Source organism: Nelumbo nucifera, chromosome 4, assembly GCF_055504915.1.
Source record: "Nelumbo nucifera cultivar China Antique chromosome 4, China Antique-T2T, whole genome shotgun sequence".
NCBI classification, from domain to species: Eukaryota; Viridiplantae; Streptophyta; class Magnoliopsida; order Proteales; family Nelumbonaceae; genus Nelumbo; species Nelumbo nucifera.
The window spans coordinates 88,870,711-88,881,268 of record NC_142652.1 but is presented as its reverse complement, the minus strand read 5'-3'; the positions used below and the strand labels follow the sequence as shown (position 1 = coordinate 88,881,268).

General features: G+C 38.5%; 1 protein-coding gene across 6 annotated transcripts; it reads left to right on the top strand.

The window, feature by feature from the left end:
• Positions 1-332: 332 nt before the first annotated feature.
• On the top strand, positions 333-7,880 carry LOC104586734 (E3 ubiquitin-protein ligase RHF2A-like). 6 transcript variants are annotated; one of them, XM_088904174.1, is made up of 10 exons: positions 377-521; positions 634-693; positions 777-902; positions 1,816-1,862; positions 1,950-2,012; positions 2,189-2,300; positions 2,389-2,777; positions 4,884-4,991; positions 5,067-5,433; positions 7,426-7,880. In XM_088904174.1, exons 1-10 carry the CDS (start codon positions 519-521, stop codon positions 7,483-7,485), a joined length of 1,335 nt encoding a protein of 444 aa, XP_088760300.1. In that variant the 5' UTR covers positions 377-518; the 3' UTR covers positions 7,486-7,880. The 6 variants fall into 6 exon arrangements, with proteins under 6 accessions (XP_088760302.1, XP_088760300.1, XP_088760303.1 ...); XM_088904175.1 differs by having other exon boundaries at positions 382-521; positions 2,389-2,744; XM_088904176.1 differs by having other exon boundaries at positions 333-429; positions 634-902.
• Positions 7,881-10,558: the final 2,678 nt, after the last annotated feature.

Sequence of the window (10,558 nt, the reverse complement as noted above, 5' to 3'; positions counted from 1 at the left end):
GCGGTTGACCCATGGTTCACGATTCAACCCAAAACAATCCGTTTTTTATGGTTTGGTCGGGTCACTCTCGAATCCAGGTGGACACGAGATACTAACCCTTATTTTCGGGTCGGATCGGATTTATGGGTTGGGTCAGGTCACATTAGATGATATCAACCGTTAAAAAATATTCCATCTCCTGCATAAAAAAAAGAAAGTATATGGTTCGGATTCGGATGGTCGTGATCATCCCATTTCAGCGCAATTTGGTAGGACCCAGAGCACAATGGTTGGTACTGATTGGTTGTAGTTGACGTCTTCAGTCAGGCGGGAGTATGACCTTCTCCGGCTAAGTTGCGCGGGTGGGGTGACGAGGGTTTATCAAGCGCACAATGGCAAAATTAGGCGAATTTGGAGGGGTCGGTCCGTCGGTGTGTTGTGAGTGAGGAGGTGAGATAGATTGTCAACCGTCTGAATCGGATTTTTCCTTGTCTGCAGTTACTCCTGCTTCTCTCTTCTTCTGCCACAACTCTAGTGACATGGTTCAGATTTTCCAGTCTTTACTTCTTCTTTCTCTTTAATCACCAAAAAGTAATTATTAAATATAATAAAATTCCTTTCTTTGACTCTCTCTCTCTCTCTGTACCTTTCTAGGGCTTGCCTTTTCCTCTTTTCCTTGTCTCTGCTCTATATAGGGTTCTTCGCCTTGTTCAGGTTTCTCTCGTCTCTTGCGCTGTTTTTCTGCTTCGGTTGTATTTCTTTCGAGATTCAGTTGAGCTCTTTTTTTGATGGAGGAGGGTTTCGGTTCTGCGGTGGAGAAACCGGTCGTGGCAACAGCAGCATCATCTGGAGCTGATCAAGACGCGTATGAGGATGCTTGCAGTATCTGCCTCGAACCGTTCTCATGTGAAGATCCAGCTACTGTATGATCTTCGAAGACTCCATTTCTCTCTCTCTCTCTCTCCCCTTTTGTTGTTGTTTTCAGCTGATTTTTCTTCAGTTCTTGTTGTCTTATTTAATTAAATCCGATGAAGTTGTTTTTTCTTCTCTCACGGAAGGGAAGACTTATGTTCTGTTATGGCTTCTGGTTCAGCTTGATTGTTTTTATCGGGTTTCGATGAAGTAATCTTCTTTTTCTTCGCCGTTCTTGGGGTATTTTTTTTTTTGTTTATGTAATGGAGTCTGACATAATTACGGTGAATGAGTAGTGATTCTATGATCTCTGATTTTGGTCTTTGTAATTGTTTGGTTTGTCGGTAAGGGTGAACAGCGTTATCTATTCATTCAAGGAATGCAAGCATTATTTACTCGTGATATTGTTCATTTTTTTAAGCCAAATAAAACAACCTCCGTTAAACTTGAATTACAGGATTACAAGGAGGATGATTGCTTCCGTCAAAGGATACTATTCTGTTATATTTACATCCATTATATTGCTAGTTCATGGGCAGCAGAGTTTCATATCTACATATATTTTCAAAAGAGACCAACAGGCTCCTATTTATATTATTTATACATATATACTATTCTGTTATATTTACTTGTGATTTTGTTCATTGGAGTCATTTTTCTTCCTTTTTGTTGTTTGATGATTGATGATTATGTTGGAGCACTTTTAATGATGATTCCATTATTTCTGGTAGAATGTTTATATGCTGTATTTTCATCTGTGAACTAATAAAAGGGATATTCTAGTAGTTTCAAAATGATACCAATCTATTGATATGCTCAAATCTGCAAGAATCTCCCCCTCCCCTCCTCTCTTTCTCCATGTGTTAGTGACAGCTTAAGAAGTTAGTTCCCTTTTCTGATAAACCTGCTATCTATCTTTACCAGGTTACCAATTGCAAACATGAGTATCATCTTCAGTGTATTCTTGAATGGTAGGCTGTGTACTATCATGCCAGCTTTACTTTATTTGTTTCTAGTTGAAAATTTGAGAGCTCACATTAATTAATATCTTTGACCAGGTCACAAAGAAGCAAAGAATGCCCAATTTGCTGGCAGTTACTTGCCTTGAAGGACCCTGGCAGGTGAAGATGTTTTTCCAATGATAGTGTTTTTTTTTTTTTTTAATCTTAAAACTGTTTCAAGTGGGATCCATTTGAACTCATGTTATCTGAATTCTCAAATCGATACATCATTCTAGTATTATTTTCTTTCTCTCTCCCTCAGTCCCCTTTTCATACTTGTCAATTTTAATCTACAGCCAAGAGCTTCTTGCAGCAGTGGAGATGGAAAGAAATGCAAGATCAAGGAACAGATCTTCCAATATGCCAACATATCCTCGCATTCCTTCAGAGGACTTTCAATTTGATGATGTAAAAAATTTGACTTTGATTTGAAGCTGAATTTCTTCAAATTGATATTCTATTTATCTTTTTGCATATTGAAAATTGAAAATTTCAGGTAGCACCCCACCCAGATGATCTGGATATTGATGAGCGTATTATGCAGCATCTAGCGGCTGCTGCTATGGGAAGGCCCTATCATTTTAATAGGAGAGAGAGACGTAGATCTTCTCGGTTGGATCCTTCCCAAATCCTTGTTCTTGCTTCTCCTCCGAATGGATCTGATGTACATCAGGCTTACACAACTGCATCCTTGGGGAGCCAAAGTTCAGGTTCTGGGTCTTTGGAACCTGATTCTCCAACAGTTGTCATGTCTTCTGCCATCAATGGTCAATCACAACCAATGATGCTTTCCTCTTCTGTAAATACACCCTCTAACAGTGTGGACAACAGATATTCTCCTTCCATACCTCGGTATGTTCAGAGAACTTTTACCTTTAAGCAAAGGTACATTATTATTTATTGTATATCAACAGTTATAAATCCACAGTTAACAGATCGTCATGGTCATCATCATCATCATCATCATCATCATCATCATCATCCAAACCTTACTCCAATTATATGGGGTCAGCTACATGAATCCTGTTTTGCCATTCTGTTCTGTTTCATGCCATATCCATTGTTAAAATATTAGCACTTGAATCTTTTCTTACTACTCATGTCCTTTTTGGTCTACTCCTACCCATTTTAGCCCCCTCAACTTGCAACGGATCACTTCTTATGGGTGCAAATCCACAATTAACAGATGAAGATAGCAATATATAGAAACTCTGAATTTGAAGGTTTGTACTAACACTGCTTGTTAGTTTTCACTGGAAAAATTTAAAGGGCATTTTTTAATTATCTATAAAAACTTGTCAAAAAAAAAAACTCTAAAAGACTTGGATTCTAATTGAAGGACCTGAATCTCTTGCTTTCTTTCTGTCTCACCTAGCCATTCTGATGGTTGATTCTGAAACAGTAAAACTAAAAGAGTAAATGCTTGCTAGAATATAAATCCTTCAAATATTGAACGAATTTTAAGGATCCAGTCCTATAGAAAAGATTTTGCTTAGAGAATCTTGGGTAGATTTTATTAGAATCAAATCTTTTTCCTATCACATGGGGTCTAATGAGTTTGGCAAAGAGGTGAATACTGAGATGGATGACTGGGAAAACCATAAAGGGTAAGATCAGAAATGAACTTTTGAAACCTAGGAGCAGCTCCAGTATGTGGTAAAATGAAGGAAAGTAGACTAAGATGGGTTGGGCATATGCAAGGAAGAACATCTACAACACCTGTAGGGAGTGATCTGCTACAAGTTGAAGGGGCTATAAGAGCAGACCACAAAGGACCAATGCTTTAAAATAGGGAAGTGTGGTGTGAGGCATTCCACTACCTTGAGCTGGAGGCATGAGGCATAGTTTAGAATGCAAGAGGCATAAGCCTCCTCAAGAGGAGGAGGTGGATACAAAAGAAGTAGGAGAGGAAGGAAGAGTTCTTGTTTTTCTTGTTTTTTGTTTTTTATTTTTTTTATTTTTATGATAGATGTCTTATATTAAGAAGAATGAGGATGCATAAAGCTAGCTGAAAGGGGGGTCCTGTCAAAGCAGAGGTGAGAGAGTGAAGTGAGTGAGTTGGAGTAGAACAAGGCCCCTAGCTTAAAAAGACAAATGGGGCTACGCCTCATGCATAATGCATTTGAGGTGTATGTGTCATGCATCTGAGGCATATACCTCAGAGGTGTCAACACCTCCAGCATGAGCCTCAAGGCGTTTTGAGGGCACCTCCAAGCATATACCTCCTATGCCTTTTAAAGCATTGAAAAGGACATATGTTGAAGTAGAAAGAAATAATTTAAGGGCCAATGGTTTAACAATGTTTATTGAACTGAATATAATAGAATGGCAGAATGGGATTCATGTAGCTGATTCCATGTAGTTGGGACAATGTTTAGATGATGATAATTAGGTCTACATGAGTTGGCAACTAACTTCTGGGACTTGTTAGAATGGACTCAATATTGTGGGCCTTGGGCCAACCAGCCAACTCAACAACTTTTGGGCTTGGGCTTGTTAGGGAGCATTTTCAAGCCCTTGGAATTGAGCTAGGTTCAAATGGATTTGTGGAAATCTGATCACCAAGCCCTTTAAGACAGCCACTTGAAGGCCCAGGCAGATTTAGGAGTGGGTTTGACTTTCCTCTCAGCCTTTGGCTCAAGGTACATTTGTTTCAGGTTTTAAAAGCTGCATTTAAGGTTAATATGGGTCTTATGCGATTTTATAGTACATAATGATTTTCGTCCTCGCTATATGGATGGGTTGTTTTTCTTGTTGTTTTGACATCCTCTTGCACCTAGATGACTTATGATTATGCAGCCTATAAGCAAAGAAAATACGAGTAATGACAAAAAAAATTCATCTCATTTTGCCCCCCATCTTACAGTACAAACAGGTGGATTCATAATGGATGCTTTTCTAGGATTTGGTTGTTGTTAAAACATGCATTCTATTGTTCTATCCCATGGGGATTTAATGAATAACATCTTTATTATCCTGATTGTCCTCTAGGGCTATTGCTACCCAGACACCTCCTGCTAGTCCACAGAGGTCACGACCATCAGAGTTGCTCTCTTTCTCAGAGTCTCTTAAATCTAGATTTTCTGCTGCATCTGCCAGGTAATTGATAGATTCTCCTATGGGCTATGGATTGTTTTAATTACTTCACCATTGACACCTATAACATTGCAACAGATATAAAGAATCAATATCAAGAAGTACAAGAGGTTTTAAGGAGAAACTATTGGCAAGGAATAACTCAGTTAAGGAGTTGAGCAGAGAAGTTCAGCGTGAAGTTACTGCAAGCATTGCAGGTGTTGCTCGCATGATGGAGCGCTTAGATCCAACCTCAAAGCGAAGTGTAGGATCTAGGCCAGTTTCCAATGGTATGGAGGGGACCTCAGGCTTCTCTTATGATCAGAACAGGATGCAAGATGACTTGGTTATTCAGCCTCATTTTAGTAATGATGGGGAAACTGCACATGGTATAAACTCAAATGCGTCATTCAATTTCTCCAGCTCTCCTGGCCCTAGGCATTTTGAAGTTCCTCCTCACACACAGGTCTGTAAGTTTTCCCTTTTAGACTTTTGTTCTTGGAAATTTGTCATTACTGGGTCTCATATTGTATGTCATGATTTCCTTGAGCATTTCAGAATATTTTTATCAATTTTGACTTATAGCACTGTGCCCTCCTCCCCCAATCTCATTTCTTGCTTTTACTGCTGATAAGAAATCATATATTAGGAACATTCTATTAGCATTAGTAACTTTAAACTTTGCTGCCACAAATTTTTGGTACTGTACCTGGACCAGAGCAGATGTCACCTTTGGTGATGGGACACCTTTGGCTGGTGCCTTGCTTGAATGCCATGGCTTATATTAAAAAGACACCTGCCTAGGAGATTATGTGCCTTGCTTGAACACCCGTTGGTTCTTGCTTTATAACCAAACTTATACACAGTATCAGCATGTTAGAATGCTCATACTTACCTCTATGTCCTGGATCTCAATAAGTGGAGAGACTTGTATTAGTCTGTCCCGTTTTTTAAATTGTTTCCATGTCAATGCCCAGATTCATGTTTGGGCAATCTTAGGATTTAACATGGCCTCTGCGGCTCTAACCAATTTAGTGTAAGTTCTCAAACTACATTAATTTTCTACGGGAGATTCACGACCATTGTCATCATGATACCCCTGCCAAGTTAACTGAACTTTTCTAAATGTGGACCCATTTATTGTTTGGCATTACATACCCATCTTACCTATCCCATGTTACTGCGATAGAACAATCAGACTTTAGTCTTAGGCTATGTTTGGGAGTGCTTAAGTTAAAAATAAGTGCTTATTCGAATAAACACTTGTTTGCATTTGGCACTCAACTTTTTCAAGTGCTTATATTTTAGAATAAGCACTTATTTTACATTGGGCGTTTGGTAGTATTTTTCTCTAAGAAGCACTTAATAAGCATTTGTGACTATTTTGTCCATTTTTTTTCAAATTTTCAAAATATACCCTTTGAAAGCACTTTTATTAAATTACTTTTATAAAAACACTTTTGTGAAAGTACTTTTATGAAAGCACTTTTATGAAAGCACTTTTATAAAAGTACTTTTACAAAAGTATTTTTATGAAGTACAAAAGTACTTTTATGAAAGCACTTTTATAAAGTACTACAAAAGTACTTTTATAAAGTGCTTTTATTTAAGTACTTTCATAAAAGTGCTTTTATAAAAGTGTTTTCATAAAAGTACTTTTGTAAAAGTACTTCTATAAAAGTGTTTTTGTAAAAGTGCTTTGATAAAAATACTTTTATAAAAGTGGTTAAAAGTGGTTTCATAAAAGTATTATTAAATTCAACTAGGGATAATATTATAAGTGATATTTAAAAATTCAATTAGGGATAGTTTTGGAAGAAAAAAATTGAATAAGTGCTTATCGTATAAACACTTAAAAAAAGCTGAAAATTTGGGCCTAAAAATTAAGTATTTATTTTTAAAATAAGCACTTATGTTGGGATTATTTCCCAAATACCAATAAGCACTTAATGGTCCAAATAAGTACTTGTTTTGAATAAACACTTATTTTTAAGCACTCCCAACCTAATTATTGCTGTTTTGTACAATATCAGCAGGTGGTAGGCTGAATTAATGTCTATCAGGTCACTAGAATTTAGTGAGAAGTATACTGCATCCCTTTGAGAATTCTGAAATTATAGTCCTCCATAGTTTACTAGTAGCTCCCCCCTATAAACTGCATCCTGCCCGTAGATTTGGCATCAATCCACGGTCAGATTCATCCCACCTGTATGGTGGTGTTAAGAATTCTGAGGTGGCTTTCCCAAATCTAAATGGTGCAGAGAGTTATTGATTACATTACATATGACATTTTAGTCATTTACTTTGGAGCCCACCAATTAGTGTCTTGAAAGCCTTTTTAATTTGTGGTTAAAGGATATATACTTTTCTTATTTCAATTAGGCTGTGTTTGGTTTAAAGGATATACTTTTCTTCTTGGTGGTTGTTTGCATAACTGACATTGACAAGTCTTCTGCAGGACGTTGATGCTGTGGAGACCCAGTTGGAGCACTCAGCTGCAGTTTTATCCTCTCATTGAAGGTATTACATATGGAGATATATACAGTCAGAAACCAGATCCCCATATTCAGAGTTCAGAGAGGTGATTTGTCCACATGTCCTGATTTGACAACAAACAAAGATAACCGTTTTGATGAGGAGATTTGGACCAATCACGTCCCAAGTATGGGGGGTTTAATTACATGATTTAGGAAATCATTTCCCATACGATGACATATATAGCGATTAGGAGTTACCTTTTATAATTGCTTGAAAGATCTTTTTTACCAGCAATGTGGGGAGATACGTGTTTCTGAAACAGAACAACATTGGAGGAGTCCTGCTCCCCTTTGCTCTACCTGTTTTTGTGTACGTTTCTAAGAACGTTGGTAAAATTCCTCGTTTGCCTTTATACTGAAATTGTCATGGTTTCACCATTTACTGCTTTTTTTTCCCCTATATTTAGATATTTTGTTTTGCCTTTTTCTGCTTGGCATGATGCTTCATACTTGTATAGTTGCATTATAACCAAAGGCAACGGAAGAATAGAGAAATTTCCCCTGCCCCCGAATGGGGTGGGCTTCCCTTATCCTAAATGGGGATGGGGAAAATATTTTTGCCCCCAATCGGGATGGGTGGGGATGCGATTTGCATATAATTTTTTAAATTTAATTGTAAATTATTAAAATACCTCTAGATTTATATACATTTCTAAAATACCTTTGATTTTTTTTTTTTAATTCCTAAAACCTTAAGATCCCATGGTTCAATTTAAAATTTCCTCATTTTCATAATCGTATCTTTAAATAAGCTCTGAAATTTGACATTTTTATATGGCTGCATTGGGGTGGAGAAAATTTGGGGTTTCTCTGTCCCAACTCTCAACAGAAGAGGGTGCTCTGCCCCCACCTGCCAGCGGAGATGGGACAGAGGATTTTAACTACAGGGCCGGGATGGGGAGGGGGTACCTCGCCCCAAACCTGCCCCGCTGCCATTACTTCTAGAGCCCCTCCAAAGACATGAACAAGCATGTTAAAACTTAGAAGTTAGAACTAGTAGGGGTCTATCCGGTCCGAAATGTTGAAAAGGATTCGGGTTAGATGAATACAATATTGAATTTGAATATAGCAACAAAGAATAAAGGGATAAATACTTAAACCTCCCTTGACTGAGTGAATACAACCGTTGATAATTCTCCCTAACCCCTTTTTTCCCAAAGTGCTGCTAGTTGCGGGATTTGATTGTATGTCAATATTGGAATAAACCAGCTAATACACCAATGAGCCAGCCGTAATTATCCAATTAATTATAGAACACCCCACCAAACAAAGAGATAAATAGCACGAGTGAACAACTACTTCTACACCAAACACCCAAACAAGTTTGTTCCACAGTACACACATTAACCTCCTGCTGCAACCCCGGGGAAATGTAAGAAGAGAGTGGAGGTAGGGGTGAACAAACGGTTTAAAACCGAACCGAATAAACCGAATTTTTAGAAACCGAACTGTGAAATGTGGCAACCAAACCGAAACCGAAATTAGGTTAAGCCGAATAAATCAAACTGAATTTATTTTTTGGTTAATTCGGTTTTTTCGATTAAAACCGAAAATTACAAAAACTGACAGAAAATTGCAAAATGAGAGAAGAAAAAGATAAAAAAAAAACAATAATAAATATTACATAACTGAGAGTAAGAGACTTCGACAACCAACTTGTTGCTCGCCGTCGCCGTCATCGGAGTATGAGACTATGAGGTTCTTGCTTCGGAGTTGGGAAAAAGAGAACTGGGAAAGTGGGAAGATAGTCAGAAGCCAGATCAAACACAGACAGAGCACAACACAGACTTGGAGAGGAAGACTCTTAGCACAACAAAGAACTGGGAAAATGGGAAGACAATCGACTCGTTACTCGCCGTAGCCGTCGCTGGAGTATGAGGTTGTTGCTTCGGAAAGAGGAAAGTGAGAAGTAGGAAGACAGTCTGACGCTAGTCGCCTGTCGCCAGACACAGAGATTTGGAGAGGAAGACCTACGCTCGTTGAGAAACGTTTGCTCACCCCTAATATTAATGGTTTTCCATTGCTCCTAATAAAAGGACAAATAATCCAACGGAAGATGTTGGGTGTACTAATGGCTTTTCTCTTGGGACCGAAGTTCATCCCCTGTTGAAACTTGAAAGATCAATTAAGATGGATTGACGGAAAGGACCCTTAGGGGTGGTAGTTCACTTGAGTTCCCCAAATACGACAGAAAACATGATAGAGTAATGACGGGACATCCCACCCAGTTAGTCAGACGCCTTCAATGCCTCTCAAGTTTCAATGGTTTTGGTGGGCCTAAACAAAAAGGTTTTAGTATCATTACTAATATATCCTTATAATATCAGTTATTTCGATTAACCGAAATGCAAAATACTCTAACCAAAACCGAATAATAGAACTGAAATTAAAAACCGAAATCAAACTGAACCGAATGCACCAAAACCGGAATTTCGGTTCGGTTATTTGGTTTAAACCGAACTATGCTCACCCTAAGTGGAGGAATTCTTTTATACTTGGATCCTCTCTTTACAATGTATGAAACTGCCCATCTCTTATCTCTGCATTTGTCTGTTATGGGCCCGCTCGTAGGATCTCGTCACGGGGAGAAAGCCCTACTTTTCCTTGCGTGCAGACCCTATTGCAGAAATTAAATGGGTGATTTGTCCAAGAGACCATCCGAACTCTCCTCACTCTTTTCTTGACTGGAAAACTGAATGCCTTTATTTCAATTCGTAGCTCCTTAAATAGGAGATTACAGAAGGAAATTCCTAATTAAATTCAAACTCCAACTTGAACTCAAACTCCTAGTTACCTACTCCTAATGGTAACACAACTCTTACTTAAGATAAGATAAGATAAGATAAAGATAAGGATAAGATAAGATAAGGGATAAGGGATAAGGAATGGTGTAGCTGGCGGCGAGTTGGCGGGCAGAGCTGATGTGGTAAGATAAGTGTGGCCCCACCCTGCTGAGCAGTCATGTGGGCCCTGCCCTACTGCTGCTGCTGTGTGGTGCGTGCTGCTGTGTAGTGCTGCTGCCGTGCGGTGCGTGCTGCGTGCTGCACGCTGTCG

Bases quoted from the DNA above. Each gene is read 5' to 3' on its own strand.
- LOC104586734 (XM_088904174.1), top strand. The intron at 1,863-1,949 runs GTAGGCTGTGTA...ATCTTTGACCAG, and splicing joins CTTCAGTGTATTCTTGAATG to GTCACAAAGAAGCAAAGAAT. The intron at 5,434-7,425 runs GTCTGTAAGTTT...AGTCTTCTGCAG, and splicing joins AAGTTCCTCCTCACACACAG to GACGTTGATGCTGTGGAGAC.